General features: G+C 62.4%; 1 protein-coding gene across 4 annotated transcripts in view; it reads right to left on the bottom strand.

Moving 5' to 3' along the window:
• Nucleotides 1-20,963, bottom strand: part of NAV1 (neuron navigator 1) — a 94,817-nt gene that overhangs the window by 61,070 nt on the left and 12,784 nt on the right. For 3 of the 4 annotated variants that reach the window (XM_054176274.1, XM_054176273.1, XM_054176272.1), the window contains exon 1: nt 14,428-15,341. In XM_054176274.1, the coding sequence (XP_054032249.1) occupies nt 14,428-15,106 (679 nt within the window). In that variant the 5' untranslated portion in view covers nt 15,107-15,341. Of the gene's footprint in view, nt 1-14,427; nt 15,342-18,061; nt 18,148-18,529; nt 19,131-20,963 lie in introns of those variants that run through there. The other variant, XM_054176275.1, reaches the window with a different exon arrangement.

The following is a 20,963-nucleotide window of genomic DNA, read 5'->3' on the forward strand; positions in this document are numbered from 1 at the left end:
TACCGGGCACTGGGGAGGTCACACCTCAAATCCTGCGCTCAGTTTTGAGCCTCTCACTCCAGGAAGGACACTGAGAGGCTGGAGCAGGTCCAGAGAAGGGCAACAAAGACAGGGAAGGGTCTGGAGAGCAGGGCTGGGGAGGAGCAGCTGAGGGAGCTGGGGGTGTTCAGCCTGAAGAAGAGGAAGCTGAGGGAGACCTCATTGCTCTCTGCAGCTCCCTGAGAGGAGGCTGGAGCCAGGTGGGGGTTGGGCTCTGCTCCCAAAGAATGAGTGACAGGACAAGAGGACACAGCCTCCAGTTGTGACAATGGAGGTTTAAGGTTGGATCTAAGGAACAATTTTTTCCCCAAAAGGGCTGTCAAGGCCTGGCCCAGGCTGCTCAGGGCAGCAGTGGAATCCCCAGACCTGGAGGGGCTTCAAAGCTGTGGTGCTGAGGGCCATGGCTCAGTGGTGACCTGGCAGTGCTGGGGTAAGGGTTGGGCTTGATGATCTGAAAGGTCTTTTCCAACCAAAACTAGTCTGTATGATTCTACAAAGCCCAGCTGCTGCTCCCAGAGGAGCTTGCAGAGACCTGAGCAGCTCATAACAGGGCTCTTACTCCAACCAGCCAAGTGCCAGAGCACGTCCAGCCATGGTGTGGCTCTGAGCTGGACACTGCTTGACAGCACCCACCTGGGGAAGGACTGAGAGGTACCCAGGAGCTGATTGCTCAGCAGCCAGGACTCTGCAAGTGTGTGCTGTGCCCAGCAGCTGCAAGTGCCACACGCAGGGTGCTGGGCCAGGGGCAGCCCCTGTCCCACAGCAGTCTCAGGGGTCACTCCCAGCCCAGGCTGACCCCAATCCCAGCACCGGAGCTTCCCCATCACACCGCGGGTTCCAAGGACAGCTGCTGTGCTCTGCCTGCTCGTGAGGAGAGCACTGCAAGGGGCTGAAAAGCTACATGGAAATGGGAGATCATTACCATGATCTCCTTGGAAACATCCCATCAGAGCAAGTTTCCCTTCCTCCTCCCTCCCCACGTGCACGAATCCTGGCACCCCGTGCGCCGCTTGGCGCTGCCTCAGCACTGTGGGTCCAGCGTCGCAGGCGTCTGCTTTGCAAAGCCATTGTCTGGGCTGCGCTATTGAGCGGCAGAGCAGGGACGGCTGGGGATGGAAACCAGGCACCTCCTGCAACACAGAACAAGGGAGCTGGCAAACCCCGCAGCCGATTCGCCTTTGAAGCTATAGAGAGCCTTAACCAAACAAAACTTGCTCGATTCCCACAAAGGGAAGCAGGATCTTAGCAACAAAACAAATCAGCACCTCTGCCCCCCCAGCGCCGCCGCAGGGAGCAGAGGCAGCACAGCCTCAGCCGCGGAGCAGCCTTGGCTCCGGAGCAGCCTCGCAGGCGTTCACATTGCTCCATCCACTCGGGAAGGCCGGGCTGGAAAAGCTGCTTTGCAAATCTACTTTAGACTGGGAGCTCTGGGCTTCTCTCCTCCTTCCTAGGCCATTACATTTTGCCAGGGCTCAAGCAGCCTGCTGGAGGCTTCCAGGCAGCCCGAGAGCTTCCCCCAGCTTTAAGCACAACGATTATTTGCCAAGGAAATCACCCCCAGAAAATTTATGACTTGCTATTGGATTTCAGCTGCAAGCAGGGGTGGGAAGTGCACATCAGAGCAAACAGCAGCTGAGTGGAGCTTTAATCCTACCCCCAGGTTACCCCCAGGCTACTCTGCTTTCCCCACCACTAATAAGCGACCTGACCGAGGCCACCTCCGCCGCACGCAGCGCTGCCACACCGGCTCTGCTCGCAGAGGGCTTTTGGAGCAGCTCTAAAATCCCAGCCAACCTCCAGGCCCTGCTCTGCACAGCCTCAAAAGCATCTCACAGGCTCCAGGAAGAGATTCCCTTGCTCATCCCCCATGCTGCTTTATGAGCAGGGCTGCTCCCCTCCCCGTGCGGGGCGCGGCCACATGTTCCCCATCTGGGGACTGATGCCCGTGAGCCAATAAGCTCAACTTGGAAAACTCACTGAAAATAGCAGCAAATTTCTGAGTGCTCTGCAGCCCACGGCTGGATGATGGATATGAGGGCTCCAGCAGCACCAGGATGCTGTTTGGCACAGCACAGTGATAGCACAGCTAAAAGGGTTCAGGGAAATGAAAAGGAGATGGCTGAAGGTGCTGCAGCCTGAGCATCTGCCCTCTTCCAGATGTTCTTGCCTGTTAAGGAAGGAGGGTCCTGGTCTGCTGGTACATCAGTCCCCAAACTGCTGCTGTGCTCAGCCTGGAGCACAGAGGACACCTGCACCCCTGAAGCTGCTGGGGGCCATTCAGGTCCTCAAGGCAAAGCCAAAGAGCTGCAGGGCTGCTGTAGCCCTGCCAGGGCTCCCTGTGCTGGGTGGGGATGGCCATGCTGGGCTGTGTCTCTCGTGTTCCAACCTGGGAAAAGTCCTGGGAGCAAGGCTGAGACACCACATAGGGCAGGAACCTTCACTGCCCCTGCACAGCTACATCTGCAGCACCAGCTCAGGGCAGAGGAGCAGGAAATCTGGGGGGTGCTCTGGATGCTGCTGTTCCCTGTGGCATCAGGATCCAGCCAGCTTTTGGGGGCATTCAACCACTTCACAGTAGGAGACAGGAGGTCCAGACAGTGACACATCCAGCCTCAGAGCAACCTGGGATGAGCCATCAATATGGAATTTGCCAGAAGACAAGGCAGGGATGATTTGTGAGCCCCCAGCTATGTACAGCCTGAGGCACAGAAGGCTCAGGCCTGCATCTGGGAGTCAGGCAAATGCCAGTGCTTCCCCTTGGCCAGCGATCACACAACTGCTCCCCAGGCCCAGCAGGGTTTTAACCCCATGCCAAGCCTGCATGTACCACCAGCAGCAGCAGTCGCTGAGTCTCCTGCACACCAGCACCTCTGCTCCCAGGAACCCCTCCCTCATCACTGCCCATCTCAAGGGGCAATGCCTGGCCCCGTCCAGGGCCACTCCAGTTCCCTGCAAGGGTTTTTGTTACCTTTATAAATGAACCTGGGGTCTGTGGGAGGCACAGGAGTGCAGAGCAGCCATGTGCCTGGCAGCACACGAAGCAGGACCAGAGAGAATCCCACAGGCTGCCCCCACTGACTCCCCAGGGCTGCCTGCCTACAGCAGCCTCACACCCCCAGCACGGCAGGACAGGAGAGCAAGAGGGAGGTTCAACCCCAGCCCACAGCTGTGCCGAGGCCACTGCAGCCTGGCTGTGGCATGGGGCTGACTCCCTGGGAAGCAGCACAAACCCCTCTGGGTCACAGCAGCAGTGCTGGGGTGGGGAGGGAGCTGAATTTCATCATCTCCTTTGCTTGTGCTCTGTGCATTGGGAGTCTGGAGCTGCCTCCCCTTTGCTCCCTTGGTGCACTGAGAGTCAAGAAGCTGAAGGCAAAGTGGGTCCTGTGCTTGTGGTGGCCACAGCACCATGGCCCCACACTGGTCCTACCCTAGCAGGGCTGGACAGTCCCAGGTCCCAGCCATGATCTCTCAAGTGCCTTTGCTCCTGGTGTTCACACAGGGGTCTCCTCTGTCCCCACTGCTGCAAAGCAGCAGCACTCCTGCCTCAGAGCCTGCTGAACCTCCTCTGCCTTGCCCAGCTCCAGCCCCGGGCTCATCCAGGACGCTGTCCTTGCCCTGGCAAAGCACTCTCCAGCTTCTGAGCCACCAAGGCTGGGGGCAGCCCTGAGAGGTGGGAGCAGGCACCGACAATGTGTCCCTGAGGCACCACGCCGGGAGCCAGCCGGGGAGGGCCCCCAGCGTGTTCCCTGCCAGCCCCAGCTCACCTCGGCTGGCTCCTGCACCACAATCGATGTGAATTAGCTACTCTCTGCTATCTGCTCTTCCACTTGTTTGCATCAGCTTGCAAACAGGAAGCCAAGCCAGAGACAAAGCAAAATGGAAACACCCCGGCAGCATCCAATGCCTCCAGCCCGAGGGGCTCACTGAAGAGAGGCTGCAGCACGGCAGGGCCCAGCCTGCAGAGCAGGCTCCTTTGCCCTGCTCCTCAAGCACAGCCCTCCCCGCCCCTGCCCACATCTCCCCACACACCAGGACCCAAAAGGGAAGGTCTGCTCTTCATGGGGTGGGTTTTACAGAGCCCAGCCTGTGATCCCAGGGTGCCCACCATGCTCCCTGCAAAAGGCTGCCAGTGTCCTGCTGGGGACAGAGCCATGCAGTCCTGCCACCACAAGCCAGCTGACCCCTCAGGGCCAGCAAAGGCACTGGGGTTAAGTTCCTCCTTGTGCCAATCCAGGCTGGCACAGGACCAAGACATACCCCACACCAACCTGTGGGAAGTCTGGGACAACAACACTGCACATGGGCAGAGGGCTCATGGTGCTGAGAAGCGTCTGAGCAGAGAGATATTCTCAGCCCAGGGCTCTGCTGAAACTCACACACCTAGAAATAGCTCCCACGGAGCCACACCTGAGCTCCAGCTTCCCACCAGCCTCGCAGCTGTGCTCCAGATCAGCAGCACCAGGCTGGCAGCACAGGGCCTGGGCACTGCCAGCACTGGGGATGCTTCAGGTCCTCCAAACAGCACAGAAGCATAAGCTTCACAAAAGCTGAGCTTTGGCCAGTCTGGGCTCCCAGTAGAGCCAGTAAGGACTGGGTTGGGCCAAGGCTGTGCACCTCATCAGGGTGCTGTGCATAGAATCATGGAATGCCTTGAGCTGGAAGGGACCTTAAAGATCATCCAGCTCCAGCCCTGCCATGGGCAGGGACACCTCCCTCTAGACCAGGTTGCTCAAAGCTTCATCCAGCCTGGTCTTACACACTTCAAGGGATGAGATGTCCACAACTTCTCTGGGCAACCCTTTCCAGTGTCTCAGCAGCCTCCTAGTGAAGAACTTCCTCCTAATGTCCCATCTAAAGCTGCTCTGCTCTGTCATCTGCTTGCAGAGTCTTGCTCCAGCTTTGTCACACTTGGTGACACAACCTTGCACCAGCTGTGCAGAGGGGAGGACATGCAGCAGCCCCAGACCCCAACCACACGGGCTGGTACCTAGCAGGGCTGGCATGAGCCATAAAAGCAGTTCAGCCTTTCCCTGGTGCTGAAGGCATGGCACTGCCCCCCTGCAGCTCTGGCACTTCCCCCTCCAGCTCACACCGCGCAGGTTTCAGCACCCACAGCACAGCTCCTCCTGTTCTCCTGGGGTGCACCTCTGGCAGCTTCAGCAAACTGCAGCTGCCTCAGCCATGAGCCATCCTTCCAGCTCACCGAGCAGGAGAGGTTCCCATCCCATGCTGGTGAGCCAGAGGGGCTGGCACGGAGCCCAGCCCTCCTGCCACGTCACCTGCGCTGCCAGTCAGCCTCACAACCTGCCAGGGAACCACGGCACAGAACCCCCAGCACCAGTTCCTGACCCAGAGTTACCTCCTGGGTCCCCTTTAGGAGGTCCCTCTGGCCAGCTCACCATCCCCTCCTCACCTGCACTGCCCCCAGGTGAGAGCCAGCCTGGGGGAAACACCAGGACAGAGCAGCACTGCCCTCACCCCTTCAGGAACTCATTCCTGGATTTGCTACCAGCTCCTGCTGGGATTTCAGGGGGATGCTTCAGGACAGACCCTTGCAGCTACATTGGCAAAGTGCTCCCCTCATGATCACAAAGTCACAGCATGGTTGGGTTGGAAGGGAGCTTAAAGCTCATCCAGTGCCAGCCCCCTGCCATGGGCAGGGACACCTCCCAGCAGCACAGCTTGCTCAAGGCCTCATCCAGCCTGGTCCTGAACACCTCCAGGCAGGGCACAGCCACAGCCTCCCTGGGCAGCCTGTGCCAGAATCTCCCCAGCCTCACTCTCAACAATTTCTTCCTCATCTTCACTCTCAGTCTCCCCTCTCCCAGCTCAAAGCCATTGTCCCTTGTCCTGGCACTCCCAGCCCTTGCCAAAGTCCCTCCCCAGCTCTCCTGGAGCCCCTTCAGGTCCTGGAAGGTTGCTCTGAGGTCTCCCTGGAGCCTTCTCTTCTGCAGGTGATGAGCAGGAAGGCTCTTGGACAGACAGAACAAGGCTGACAGGAGGGCTGTGGAGTGAGTAAGCATCACTGACACCTACAGCAGGCAGCTGTGGAATACTCTGCTCTCTGCACAGCCCCTGTGTGCCCCAGTGGTGAGGAAGGTGCAGACATGTCCCTGCTGCAGGGCATGCCTGGGTTCCACGGGGCAGCAGGAGGGCACATGCTGCCCACAGGCCGCCCATGCAGCAGCTCCAAGCAGCTCCCATGCCCTGCCGGGCCCTGCGCTGGGGCCAGAGGGCTCTCAAGCCACCTCCCTGCTGCAAGGCTGCTCCCAGGAGCGAGGAAAAAGTCCTCTCAGCCGCCCTGCACCGGTGCTAAGCTCCCCTGCGAGGATTCCAGCAGCTCCTTCCAGCAGGAGAAGAACCTCAGCCCTGCTCTTGAATTAATAAAAAATACATGACCGCCTGGGCTGGACAAATACCAGCGCCAGGGATGAAAGAAACGCTGGAAAGCAACAAAACGCGGAGGAAGTGGATCAGAGGAAGGCAAGCCGAGCAGGGGGTGCGCTGGGCAGCGCTGCTCGGTGTCACACCCGCCCCGACACAGCCCCGGCTCCGCTCGCACAGCTCCCGTCTCAGCCCTGCAATGCAGCATCCCCTGCCTTCCCAGCTCCCCTCCGCGCTCAGCTCCCCGGCTCCGAGCTGCAATGCAGCAGCCTGGCAGAGCCCTCTCCCCTGCGCCCCCCGCCCCCAGCGAGGCAGCCCCGAGCCTCCCGGGCCGGGCTCTGAGCCTGGCACCGGCTCTGCCTTCCCCACCTCCCTCTTTCCCCGCCGGAGCCCCGGCAAGCCCTCCCCTGGCTCCGCCGGGAGAGCTGCTGGAAGCGCCCGGAGGAGGACGTGACTCTAAGCGGTAGGGGCCATGGCAGCACCGCACCTCGCCGGAGCTCCCACCCCCTGCAGCCCTGCACCTCCGAGGTGCGAAGCCTGGAGAGGACAAGGACGGAGGCTACACCCAAGGACGAAGCCATTCCTGCTCCACCCAGCGAGAGGATCCAGACTCAGCAGCTTCACTGCCGGGCTCTCACCACGGCTGCCACCGGTACCAGGCACACCACACACCCCCACGGCCCCAGGACACCGCTGCCACCGCACACAGATGGCACCAAATGCCACACAAAGGATGCTGTGGGCTGGACAAGTCAGCAGTCTGCAGGACGTGTCGGCAGGTGCAGAGCCACAGTGCAGAGCCAGGGGAGCAGCCTGGGCTGACCCCAGACCACAGCCCGAGGGGCAGGATGGTGCAAGCCAGGAGGCACATGCTGGCCACAGCAGACAGCCTGGCACTAGAGGCTGGCATCACTCACAGCTTACACACCTTGGAGGGGGCACACTACAGCTCCTTGATGAGCTGAAATGAATCCTCCCCTGTGCAGTGGGGACAAGCATCAGCCAAGGGCTGTCCTCAGAAGCTCGAGCAAGGGTGGGCAGGAAGGGCCAAGCAATGGTTGCCTGGCACCATGAGAAGCTGCACAGGAAGGCAATGAGCTGGGAACCTAAAGGGGCAGAGGAGGGGATGGCAGAGGGCACCCATGCCAGGGAAGTTGTGTGGGCACAGAGATGCAGAACTGGGCACAGAGGCCATCAGGAAGAGACTGTCCAGAAGGATCCAGAACTGCCACCAGTTCCTCCAGTGCCACCCAAGCACACTGCTCAGAAGACCCTTGGGCTGGGCAGGACCCCCGGGTGCCCTTTTATCACCCCAGGGACCCTCAGCAGCTATTCTGGGGGCATGGCAAAGCCTTGAGAGCCTTCTTGATGACAAAAAGACACTGCTGAAACAAATTCCTCCCCAAACAGCCCTTCCAGCAGCGTGCACAGTTTTGCATTCATTTGCACATTTCCTCAGTGGAGAAATGATGGATTTGGGGGCAAGACACAGGCAGTCCCTGGGAAAGCCCCAGCTGAACAGCAATTTCCAGGCTCTTTGGGGAGGAATTTGCTTCAGCAGTGCCTATCTTCCTGTCTTCAAATGTCTGCTCTGCTGCTTAGCCCTGGGAAATTTTGAAAGACAGATCTAGACTGCTTTAATTCTTTTTCAAACACCTTTTTTGCACTGCCATTATCACTGGGAACATGGCACAGCCCAAACAGCTTCAGCAGGAAGCTCTAAAGGCCCCTGAGTCACACTCCCAGACCTCCCCATTCCCTGCAGCCATCTCATCCAGGGACAGGAGACAACTACTGCTCACTGTCAGCTCCCAGGAGCAGGCTGGGAGCAGCAACACAACCATGCACCTAGACTCACAGAATCACAGAGCTGCCAGGGCTGGAAGGGACCTCAAGGATCCTCCAGTCCCACCCCCCTGCCATGGGCAGGGACACCTCACCCCACAGCAGGTTGCTCACAGCCACCTCCAGCCTGGCTGCAAACACCTCCAGGCAGGAGGCTTCCACCACCTCCCTGGGCAGCCTGTGCCAGGCTCTCACCACCCTCCTGGGGAGCAACTTCTTCCTCACATCCAATCTCAGTCTCCCTACCTCTAGTTCTGCTCCATCCCCCCCAGTCCTATCACTGCCTCCCACAACCATGTACCTCTCCCATTTCTCCTCACCCTGACCTCAAATGCCAGAGTCCAGCTCTGCAGGCAGAAAGAAATAAATCCCCACCCCAACAACCTCATCACACAGGGGCCTTAGGAGAGGAATAACATCAGCCTGACAGTGGTACCAGGACAGCTTCAGTGCTTTACGAGGCAATAACCCACTCCCAGCACTATGAAGAGCTACTTGGTCTCTGACCTCCTTATGGTCTCCTGCTAGGGAGCCAGGCTGCTCCTGCACAGCACTGCAACGGGCCCAGCAGGGCCAACTCAACAGCCAGGGGCACTGGGGGCAGAGGAAAGAGCACTGGGGGGGGAAGAGATCCTCCTTGTAATCCTGGAGCACGTGCCTGGCCAGCAGGGGTGGTCATCAGGAGGGGATGTCCCTGGGCAGGGGATGTCCCTGGGCAGGGGAACCCCAGCGAGCCCATCCCCAGCAGGGTGGGAATGTGCTCACACAGGATGCCAGGCACCAGCCAGGAGTCTTTCCTGCACTCTGGCTTCTTTCTTTCCAGCCAACCACAGTCAGATGCAACAAGAAGCTCCTGCCCTTCGAGGAGGCCATCTGCTCACAGCAGCCCCTTGGCTCTCCTCCCCAGCACCAACAGGCTGCTGGCACCCACTGCCCAGCCAGCCCCAGCATAGCTGAGGTGTGCCCTGCCCGTGTGGCAGGACCATGGAGGTCTGCAGGAGCACGTGCTGCCAGCAAGGACATCCCAGCTGGGCCACTGGAGGAAGGGTGGCACTGCCCACCCGCCGCCAGCCGCAGGATGCAGCACTAGGAGCGATGCACCTGTGGAGTTTGGCAGGCAGGAAGAGTCCTGCAGTGAGCGTTTCAGGGAACACCACCTCCCCTGGCACCTGCCCTGGCACCTCCCCTGGCACCTGCCCTGTGCCTGCCTGGGCTGCTGCCCAACCAACACCCGCTGTGCACTCACTTCAGCGAATTGGCAGCCACTTAAGGGGCAGCATTTCCTTGCCCATCTCGAGCTGGATGTGGCTGCAAAAAGCAGCTGCAGATCCTGGAGGTGCTCTGGGGACCTCTAGGTAAGTGCAGCAAGCAGGCTGGGCACTGCACTCCAGCACTAACAAAGTCACCCACAGCCTGTGTATGCCCCTGCACTCTCCTGCCCACCACACATGGGGGCAGAAACACTGAGCTCTGCACAGCCACACCGGGCTCTGCACGGCCACACAGCTTTGTACAGCCACAGTGAGCTCTGCACGGCCACACTGAGCTCAGCACGGCCACACAGCTCTGTACAGCCACACTGAGCTCTGCAGGGCCACACCGAGCTCTGCACGGCCACACAGCTCTGTACAGCCACACTGAGCTCTGCAGGGCCACACCGAGCTCTGCAGGGCCACACAGCTCTGTACAGCCACACTGAGCTCTGCACGGCCACACTGAGCTCAGCACGGCCACACAGCTCTGTACAGCCACACTGAGCTCTGCAGGGCCACACCGAGCTCTGCACGGCCACACAGCTCTGTACAGCCACACTGAGCTCTGCAGGGCCACACCGAGCTCTGCAGGGCCACACCGGGCTCTGCAGGGCCACACAGCTCTGTACAGCCACACCGAGCTCTGCAGGGCCACACCAGGCTCTGCAGGGCCACACTGAGCTCAGCACGGCCACACCAGGCTCTGCAGGGCCACACCGGGCTCTGTACAGCCACACAGCTCTGTACAGCCACACCGAGCTCAGCACGGCCACACTGAGCTCTGCAGGGCCACACAGCTCTGTACAGCCACACCGAGCTCAGCACGGCCACACCGAGCTCAGCACGGCCACACAGCTCTGTACAGCCACACCGAGCTCAGCACGGCCACACCGGGCTCTGCAGGGCCACACCGGGCTCTGCACGGCCACACAGCTCTGTACAGCCACACCAGGCTCTGCAGGGCCACACCGAGCTCTGCAGGGCCACACAGCTCTGTACAGCCACACTGAGCTCTGCAGGGCCACACTGAGCTCTGCAGGGCCACACAGCTCTGTACAGCTACACCGGGCTCTGCAGGGCCACACCGGGCTCTGCAGGGCCACACCGGGCTCTGCACGGCCACACCGGGCTCTGCAGGGCCACACCGAGCTCTGCAGGGCCACACTGAGCTCTGCAGGGCCACACCGGGCTCTGCAGGGCCACTTCTGCTACCACGCTGGCCATGTGCCCTCTGAACCCTTCATCCCATGGCCGAGTGTGGGTGTAATTAGCAAGCCCAGCTGCCAGTCAGCTTTGATGAGAAGCCTCAGCCTTTGGTCGATGTGAAATGTATAATTTGGAGGATGGAAATAGCCTCTACAAAGCACATGTGGTTGCTGTGTCCCTGTGACCTCTCCCATCTTGCACAGGCTGCTCGGCTTTAAACGTGGTTCCATCTCCAGCAGCTCTACAAAGGCTTCGGTGCCATCAAACAGATGACACAGCAAGCAGCAACCAAATGAGAGGTAACATTTGGCTGCTACTAAATAAACTGTACTTTTGGCCAGCAGAGGCTTGGGAGTGCTTCTGGCAAGGAGGAGCGTGAGGCAGAGGTGAGGACTCGGGTGTGGAGACCAAAGATGCACAAGGACTCTCCAAGCTACGGTGCCTGGTGAACAGGGAGCTTGGGCTAGGCAGAGGCAGCACAGGGTCTCTCAACACAGGTCAACAGGACACCATGAGCTGTGAGGCTAAAGGTCCCTGCAACTCCTGCCTCTTTCTTCCCAGCACAAACCAAGCTTGTGGATCTTCTCATGCCACCTTGGATAGCAAACATGGCCAAACAGCTGAGGCTGATCCTTCTCTTGCCAAAGAGAGCCATGAAAGAAACAGGAAAATCCTTCCCTCTCTCTCCAGCACCTCCTGCAGCAACCAGGACAAAGCTCTCCTGCCCCTACTCAAGAGCCCACTCCCTGGAGCAAGTGAGATCCTGTTCCATCTCAGTCCATTCCCACCACAGGAACCACCTCTCCCTTGGGGAGCTAGGCTGTGGAACGCACTACGCACTGCTGAGGGTTTCATCTGCCTGAATCACCCCAGGTGCCAAGCAAAGGTCAGGACCAGCAGCTCAGCAGGCGCCCAGGCTCACGCGCCCCTAGCCGTGGCTCTGCCGCTGGCGTGTAAGCAGCAACGGCACAGCCACCACTGCTGTCACACTGCTCCTTCCTCTGCACATCCCCAAGCTCCTGTCAGCATCCCCACCACAGGAACTGTCAAGGACATGCCAGGCCTTGGCTGGTTGCTTAAGTAGGTATGACTCAAGAGCACAACTCCATGAAGATGAGGAGTGCAGCTGCACAGTGACACTTCAGCAGGGTTCAGCTCTACCCTGTCCAGCCCAGGCATTGTCCCCAGCTGACAGTGGACAACCTGCCCTCAGACCCCACTGCAGGAGCTCCACAGCTCATACATCTTGGAAAATGATCTCTTTCACCACAGCTGTTTGTGGTCAGGTGTTGGAACAGGCTGCCCAGGGAGGTGGTGGAGGTGTTCAAGAATCCTGTGGCCATGGCACCTGGGGACATGGTTTCATGGCCATGGTGGTGGTGTTGGGTTGATGGTTGGACTCAATGGTCTTAGAGGGCTTTGCCAACCAAAACAATCTGTGATTCTGTGATTCAGAGGATGGATTAGCAGAGTTTGTCCCTCATGGGCCAGCTGACCAAGCCTTCAGATGGCAAGTTCAGTCCACAGGGATGCTCAACACCTCCCAAGGTCAAGGTCAGCCCCATGACAAACCCTGATGCAGCGCCAGGGCTAGGTAACCATTCTAGAAACCAAAGCAAGTGTTGGGAGCACTTCCACAGCACATGGTCTTCCTCAGCATGTGCACCAGTCCCTGTCCTGGGCGGGATCTCTGGTCCTCCAGCAACGGCCACAGACCAGGAGTCCCTCCCATGTGCCAGTCCTGCACCTTCAGGGATGCTGCAAGAATTTCTCTTGGGGCTACTGAGGAGACCCTAAGAGCAAAGCATCACAGGGGGACCCCAAGATTCCCTGGGCATGCCAGAAGATCCCTTAGTCCTCTAAGTGACAAATCCCCCTGCAATCCTGCCCTGCTCCCACAGCATCTGGTGCTCCCCTAGCATTAGGGCTGAGGATGGATATCTGTGAGCCCAGCTACAGGACCAGCAGGACAGCCTGAGACTCTGCAGCCCCCACCGTGGGGCTGACCTCCCATGCTCATCCTGATCATCCTCACTGTGCCTGTCCATGTTTTGAGCTCACTCTGTGGCTTTCCACAAGCCACCTGCACAGCCCCAGTAAGCCCTGGGAAGCTCCAGGGGCTGGGGTGTCCCTAGCCAGGGAGAAGCTTAGGCAGGGTTCACGCCATGGCTGCTGCTCCAGTGGGTGGGCACAGGTCAAGGGCCATGGTCTGGAGGCTCAGTGCCCATGTGCCAGCACACAGCAGCGCACACCGTGCCAGAGGGACACTGTGGCTGTACACTGGGGCATTGGGGCTGTGACACTGAACACTCCTGGAGCAGCAGGATGTACAGCAGGGGACTGGACTCAGCAAGCGTGGCTTGAAGGGTGCCCAACTTCAGCACCCGCTCCAGCTCCCACTCCACCTCTTCAAACCTCCCCCACAGCCTTGGACTGGGTGGATCTCTCCCCTCTCTGCCCACAGCACAGCTCTGCTCACAATGAAGCCAAGAGAAGGCACCTTAAGCCAGCTCTCCAGCTGCCTGGGCTCCTAAAAGGGGGGCCCAGTCATGGAACTTGAAGGTACTGGACAAAGCAGGGCTCTCAGCCCCACCTGTACCACTGCTACCCCCCCACTACCAACCATCAAGGCTTTAAACCCAGCCAGCTCAGGCGCAGGGAGCACCATGACAGCTGTGCAGAGCTTGTTTGCCACCTTCTCACACCAGTTTGCCAGACCAAATGGAGCTCTTTGGAGTCGCAAGCCCCCCCACGGTCCTTGCCCAGCTGAGCCCATGGGAGCTGCCAATCGGGAAGCTGTGGGGAGCAAGCGTCAGAGGGAAGCAGGAGGGCTCCCGAGGCTGCCAGTTTCCTAGAGATCAGCACGCAGCCATGCGGGAAACGGGAGGGCTGGGCACGCCGGCACTGAGACCGGGCGCGCATGTACCGAGACCCAGTGCCACGGCCCACGAGGGTGGCAGCAGATCCCCAGCCCAGGAGCACGGCCGGCACAAGGACCGGCGCCCGTTGCTCCGGTGAGAAGCCACCGTGCACGCAAGGAGCTCTTAACCGCGCAGGCTCAGCCATCAAACCCACCGGGACGGCAAGATGCAGGCGGCCACAGGCTGCAACCAGCTCACGCGAGCCCTCTGGCAGCATCCTCGGAGGACCCTCCTCGGCCAGAGCCCAGGACCCTGGGGGAGCTCTGGACCCGAGCCCCCCTGCCCAAAGCGCAGACAGCGGCACGGGCAGGGCACCTCCACCGGCAGGCTCTCAGCGAGAGCAGCCAAGGTCAACCCCCGGGGTAGTCCCCATGGCAGGGAGCAACAGCAGTGCCTGGCCGGGCAGCTTCCATTGTCTGTGGTGGGGTGTGGAGACAAGGGGTGGCCAAAATGACACTTAGGGGAGGACGAGCTCGACCACAACCTGCCATTGCTCCTGGCCAGGGGGCCGAGAGGAGGCTGTGCGCCAGGCCCTGGGCTGCCCGACGGCGCCTTGCTCCTCAAGAAGACCAACAGCAGCACCCCTGCGCCTTCTGCCCTAGCACCCCCTCTCCCTCAGCGCCCTTTTCTCCGCGTCCCCAGCGTTGGGGACGCCGCTGCAGCCCCTGGCGTGTCGCTCCCAGAGGCGGCCGGCGCCCTCGACGCCCGGGTTGGCCGGACTCCCACCATGCCCCCATCCCCTGCCACCGACGCGGGCGGGGCACAGAGCCCGCACTCACCCAGCATCTGGCTGAAGAGCAGCTGCTCCAGGTCGCCCAGCACCGTCACCACCAGCTCGGGGTCCACCTTCAGGTAGGGCTTCTCCTCGGAGCCCGCCGCCACCGCCGGCCCCTTCCCGCCCAGCAGCTCATCGTCGCACTTGCCGCCGCCGCCGCCGCCCCCGCCCGCCTCGGGGGCCTTGCTGAGGGGCTTCACCTCCGCGTAGGGCCCGCGGGGAATGCGGCTGGGCTTGCCGGCGGGCGGCGGCTTGGCGGGGCCGGAGGGGCGCGGCGACAGCAGCGAGTGCTCGGAGCGGGACAAGCTCCGCGACATGGCGGGCGCCTCCCGGCCACGGGGGCCGCCGCCGCCCCGGCCGCCCCCCCCCGCCGCCGCCCCCGTTGGCGACGCCTTGGCCATATCGTCGCTCCAGCGCGGCTCGTAGAGCTGCCGCTTCTTCTCGGCGTCGGTGAGGAAGGCCAGGTTGGTGAGCGACTTCTGCTTACGCAGGTTGGTGCCGGCCGGCAGCCGCCCCTCCGCGCTGCTCGCCTTGAAGACGCGCAGCTCCGCGCCCCGCGGCCCCGCCGCCGTCGACTTCGCCCGCTTCGGCATCACCGCGCCGCCGTCGGGGCCCCGCCGGTAACCGCGCTCCTCCTCGCCCAGCTCCACGTCGGGAAGACTCTTGAGGTTGCTCCCCAGCATCCCCGCGCTGCAACCATTTAACCCGCCGGGCGCTGCTGCTGCTGCTGTTGCGGCTGCGGCACCGAAGACACACCGGGCGAGACAGAGAGAGAAGCGCCGTCAGCGCCCGCCCCAGCGGGGCGGAGCGGGACAGGACGGGGAGGAGATGGGGGGCGAGGTGGGGATGAGCGGCGCGGCCCCACCTCGCTGCTCCGCCGGCGGCGGGACACTGCGAACCAGCGGAATGTCAGGGGCGAACAAAAAGAGCCCTCCCTCCTCCGCGCCCGGCTGGCGCGGGCAGGGGGCGGGGCGCGGCGCGCGCGCCCGTGGCGGGGAGGAAGAGAGGGGAAGGGGCGCGCGCCGCGGGGCGGGGCGAGGCGGGGGCGCGCACCGCCCCCGGAGACGTGCGGAGCTGAGCACGAGCAGCGAGAGCGCGCGGGAGCCGGGGGCGTGCGGGACAGCGGGAGCGTGCGGGACAGCGGGAGCGTGCGGGATAGCGGGAGCGTGCGGGATAGCGGGAGCGTGCGGGATAACGGGGGCGTGCGGGATAGCGGGAACGCTCGGGACAGCGGGGGCGTGCGGGATAGCGGGAGCGTGCGGGATAGCGGGAACGCTCGGGACAGCGGGGGCGTGCGGGACAGCGGGAACGCTCGGGACAGCGGGGGCGTGCGGGATAGCGGGAGCGTGCGGGATAGCGGGGGCGTGCGGGATAGCGGGAGCGTGCGGGACAGCGGGGGCGTGCGGGATAGCGGGAACGCTCGGGACAGCGGGGGAGTGCGGGATAGCGGGAGCGTGCGGGATAGCGGGAACGCTCGGGACAGCGGGAGCGTGAGGGACCCAGGAGCAGAGGAGCTGTGCAAGACCCCAGACCAAGTGGGACTCCGGGGGACGGTGGGACGCCGGAGACCCCGGGGCCATGCGGGACCCCGATGGCAGAGGGACCGTGCAGGACCCGCAGGATCATGTGGACCCTGGGGCGATGTGGGACTCGCGGGCCGAGGGCTGCAGCTGCAGGCGCGGTGTGGGGTGGATCCCGTGGGTGCCGTGGGAGCTGCCCCCGCATCGAGCCGGAGGCCGCTGCGCCCGGAGCTGCCCTCAGCCCCCGAAGCCCCTTGCAGGCAGGGACGTGGTGTGTGCAGGCTGGGGAGTGGGCGAAGCCAGCGTGGGGGGAGCCAAGCCCCAGCACCCTGCGTGAGAAGCACCCTTCGTCCCGCCTGCCGCAGTCCCCACACCAGCCCCGGCAGCTCACAGTGGCCCCCGGGGAGGCTGCACTCCAAACAGTGCAGGAAGGGGTCAGGGTGGTGCCAGGAGCCCCCCCGAGGGACACCGTGGCCCCCAAACCCAGTGGGGCCTCTCCAGTGATCCGGGGGAATTAGGGAGGGAGAGAAAAGAGGGGGAGCGGGGTCTGGTTATCATCATTTTTCATTAATTAGCCGTCCCTCGGGAGGGGTGAATTAAGTCTATTTGGTGACCTCACGCAGGCTGCCATGGCAACCGCCGGAAAATATTGCATTAGAGCCATCCCCATGTGCGAGATAAGGAGCCGGGAGGGCCGGGGGTGAGGAGCGCCCCCCGCTGCCCGGCCCCCCACACGGGGCACGACCACTCTGAGCGATTCGGGGTGCAACCCATGGTGGTGCTGAGGAACCCCGAAAAGAACCCAGCCTGGATGGGACAGCTAAGGGTGACCAAGGAAAAGGGTGCTTTGCACCCAAAGGTGCTGCTGGGGCAGGATGGGTGCACAAGCCACTCGCTGCGCCCCAAAGCCACTCTGAGCTGGGGGAGTTACTGTAGCCCTCTCCGAGCTGCGAGGACATTGCCTGGGCATGGAGCCCTCTGCAGGCAGTTCGGGGGGAAGGGAGGGGAGAGGGTTAACTCATTTGGGGGCCAGCGAGGTGACCCTTACACCTCCCAATGTTCCCTCTCCCCCTGGCCAGGCCAAACAGAGCCCCAGGAAGTGCCACAGGCCAAGGTGGCTGCGTCAGGCATGAGTCAGGGGAAGGCTCCAACCCTTTCCCCGGCACCAAATCTGCTCAGCCTCATCCCAAAGCTCCCCACGGCGGCAGGCAGCTGTGCTGGGAACACGCCAGCCCCGCTCGCTCCCCTCCTCCTGTCTCCTGGAGAATCCTCCTGCCCCCCCCCCCCCCGCTTGCGATGCTTCCCAAGTCAGGGCTCAGCCCTGACCCCTGTTACCTGCTGGCTGCCTGCCAGCGATGCTAGGACCCCACTGCAAACCCGAGCTGTGCCGTGAGCCACCGCGGCTCTGACCGACTTCTGTCCCTTCAAATCACCCGGCAAAGCTCCCGGCTCTTCTTTTTTTTCCCCTTCCCTGCACATCCCGGAGCATCCACCATCCTCCACTGCCGCTGCCCTGGCAACCGCTGCCCCAGCGTCCCCTCCAGCAGCCGCCCACCCACCCCCATCCCCCCCAGATCTGCCCCCAAAGCAAGCGCTGAAGGGGACTGGGGCGTCCCGAACACTGCAGTGGGCTTTGGGCTCCCTTCGCTCCAGGAACAAGTGTCCCGGCAGTGGGTGTGGGGAGCCAGCAGCGCTGCGGCGCCCACCCCCGCACCAGCTCCCTGGAAATGGGTCACCCCTGGAGCTCGCTGGGAAACGGCAGGAGCTGAGCAGGGCGATGTCCTCGTAGTGCCACCAGAGGGGAGGGTCCCCCGGTGCCAGAGCAACTGCGGAGGATGCCAGCGTGGCTCCAGTGCCCAGGTGAGGCCATGCCACTGGGTGTAGTTTGGTGGCCACTGAGGGTCACCGGACAAGGTAGCTGCAGCTGTGCCCTTCCCGAGGCACCTGGGACACCTCCTGTGTGGGGGATCCCTCCCCCTCACCCCACTGACCTCCAGCCCTGGTTCCATTTCTTACACGGGGCCACAGGGGTCTGAGCCCCAATATAAGCCTGTGCCCCCCAGCACCATCCCAGCAGGGCCCCCATATCCCCAGCAACCCCTCCCCTGCCAGACTCACTCAGGTATCCAGCTTTGGGGTCAGGTCCCCCTGCGGTAGCAGGGCTCTCGTCACTCGTGAACGTGGCGCTCTCATCCTCCTGCAGCCTGGGGGAAGAGGAGGGGTGAGACAGGGGGAGCAGGGGCACGTGGCAGGGGGTAGCCAGATAAGGACCTCCAGGAGATACGGTGCCACGAGCTCTGCCAGGGTTTGGGGATGATGGTCCCATGGCATGGGGACTCCAAGGGCACCCCACTCCTCACTGAGTCCATCCCCTGCCCTGTACCATTGCCCATGAGTGCCCCATGAGCCCCCAGCACCCCAAAACCAGTGGGAACCCTCCTTTTGTGGCAGAGACCCCAGACCAGACCCCACCAAACCCTGTGGCCGTCCCCTCCATGCCCACCTGCCTCCCCATGTCCTCATGCCCCTGTGTGCCCCTATCCCCCCACCCTCCCAGCCCCATGCCCCCCGTGCCCAGACACTCACCGGTACTGGAAGGGTGCCACGGTAGCAGTGACAGGATGGCTGTGCAGGGGGCCTGAGGAGAAGGTGATGGCCCCTGACCCAAACATGGAGCCTCGGCCCTGTGAGCTGCCACGGGGGTCATCCCCTGTCTCCACAGTGGCCACCAAACTGCCCTTGCTGAGGGACCCCCCTGGACGCCCTCCTCCCCTGCCCTGTGCCAGGGTAGGTTTGGGCAGCTCCGTGGGCTCCCCAACCCTGCCTGCTCCTCTCCTCCCACTGCCCACTACCTCTGGCCACTTCTTGGGGGGCACCAGGGGTCTCGACAAAGCTTTCTGCCCCCCACAGGGAGGGATGCTGGGGCTGCCCTCCCTGCTCTTGGCTGGCTCGCGGCCGGGGGCTCTGCCGCTGCCTTTGGGCTTGAGGGTCTTGGCTCCAGGGGCCAATGCTCTCCCTGGCTGGGGGGACAGAGCCCCCACAGGGACAGGGAGCTCCAGGGTGCTTGGAGGGGCCGTGGGGTGCAGCTTGCTGTGGGCTGTGGCGCGGGGCACAGGGATGGCAGAGGCGTAGTGGCTGCGGCCGGCGGGGTTGACGTTGGCCATGCCGTTCATCCTGGTCAGCGAGGCTGTGGGGGGGAAGAGAGGCTTGAACAGAGCCTGGCAAGGTGGTGGGCAGGGGGGGCACTCATATTCCCTCAGAAACACTGAACCCTGGTCTTGGCCCCCACTGGCTATGAGTGTTCCATGTCCCCATCCCAGGAGGAGGCCACTGCATCCCACACCCCGGGGTGAGGACACCCAGGATGTCCCCTCACAGGAGCCCACAGGGGCAGGGCACTTGTGCCACCCTCCCCTAGCGACCCTCTGCAGCACCAGCCTCATGACTCCAGGTCCCTCTGGCAGGTCCCCGCAGCAAGACCACACAGGCACAGACCCTCACCAGTAGGGCTGCACCACAGGCAGGATGGATCCCTCTTGGCCACCCACTTTTTCTGCTCCCTAAAACCACCTCCTGGTCAACCAAGACCATCTCTTTGCCACCCATATCATTTCCCAGACAGCTGAGGTCATCTCCTAGCCACTGAAGACTATCTCCTGGACATCCAAGACTACCTCTTGGCCATCCAAGACCAGCTCCTGGTCACCTGAGACCATCTCCCAGACACCTGAGATCATGTCCTGATCTCTCAGGACCACTGTCCAGTACACAAAGAGCAGCTCTGTCACCCCAGTCCTCAGGCTGAGTCCCATCTGTAGCCTCCCCATCCCCAGCATTCCCCAGTGTAGTGCAGCCACCCCAGCTCTCCATGCTCCTGCTCTCATCTTGCTCCACAGTGACTCTCCCTGGCACCACCACCCAGACAGTGCCCCACATCCCCTCGCTTTGATGTTTTGCTCTGTGCCCATGGGGACAGGGGCAGCATCCCACCCAGAGCACCCACACGCAGGGCTGTCTGTGCCACCGCTCCTGGCAAGGGCATCAGCATGGTCACAGCTGATGGAGAATGGAGAAGCTCATCCCTCCTGCAGGCTCTGCCCAGGCAGGCAGAGCAGAGCTCAGCAGGAGTCAGCTCCACCTCCCACAACCTCCTGCCTGCAGCTCTCCAGGAAAAGTGCAAAAAAAAGTCCAAACTGCAAAGGCAAATTTCCTGCAGGGCTGCCTGGAAAGAAGTGGAGATGGCTGCATGGATGCCTGTGCCAGCCCCTGCCTCCTCACCCCCCTACAGCCACAAGGAACCAGAAGTCCAATGGGCCCTGGATGCTGCCAGGGACCTCCCAGGACACATTCTGGGGTCGCTGCAGTGTGGGTTTGCTCTCTGCCCTTGAAGGAAAAGCTCTGGGGAGGGGAGCAGAAGTTCTCGGGGGGTCCACAAGGATCCTGGGGGGACCATAAGCTCCAGGTCAGGCAACCTCAGTGCCCGTCACCCCTGAAGGATTCTTCTCTATGCTGGCTTGGGGCCGGGTGGGTGCAGCGAGCACAAGAGGCGCTTTGTGTGCCCGCTCCAGCGAGCACGCTCGGGGCCGCGCTGGAGCCGGAGCCGTTCCCGCGGGGCCGGGGCCGCTGCTGCCCAGGTAGGGGCCGCGCACACAGGGGCTGCTCTGTTCGGGGCTGGCAGCCTGGCTGCCTTTCAAACCACCCGGCCGAGGCCGAGCTGCCCAGAGCTGGAAGGGTTCCCTGGCAAGCCACAGGGCGCAGGGGGCCGGCTCCTGTCGCCCCCAGTGGGAACAGCACCCAGCCCTGCACCCTTCACATCGCCGGGGGGAGGGGGTTCATAGGGAAGGTCCCAAAATGCCTCAAAATGCTCCATTTTGTCTCTTTCCAACCCTACAGCCACCTCAAGCCATGCTCCCCCCAGGCTGTGGGGAGTCTGCTAGGACCAAGCCTTGCCCCATACTGCCCACAGGGTGGCCACGGCCCTGCCACAGGCAGTACTTGGATGAAAGCATCCAAATTCCCT

This window comes from Dryobates pubescens, chromosome 35 (genome assembly GCF_014839835.1).
Source record: "Dryobates pubescens isolate bDryPub1 chromosome 35, bDryPub1.pri, whole genome shotgun sequence".
Classification (NCBI taxonomy): domain Eukaryota; kingdom Metazoa; phylum Chordata; class Aves; order Piciformes; family Picidae; genus Dryobates; species Dryobates pubescens.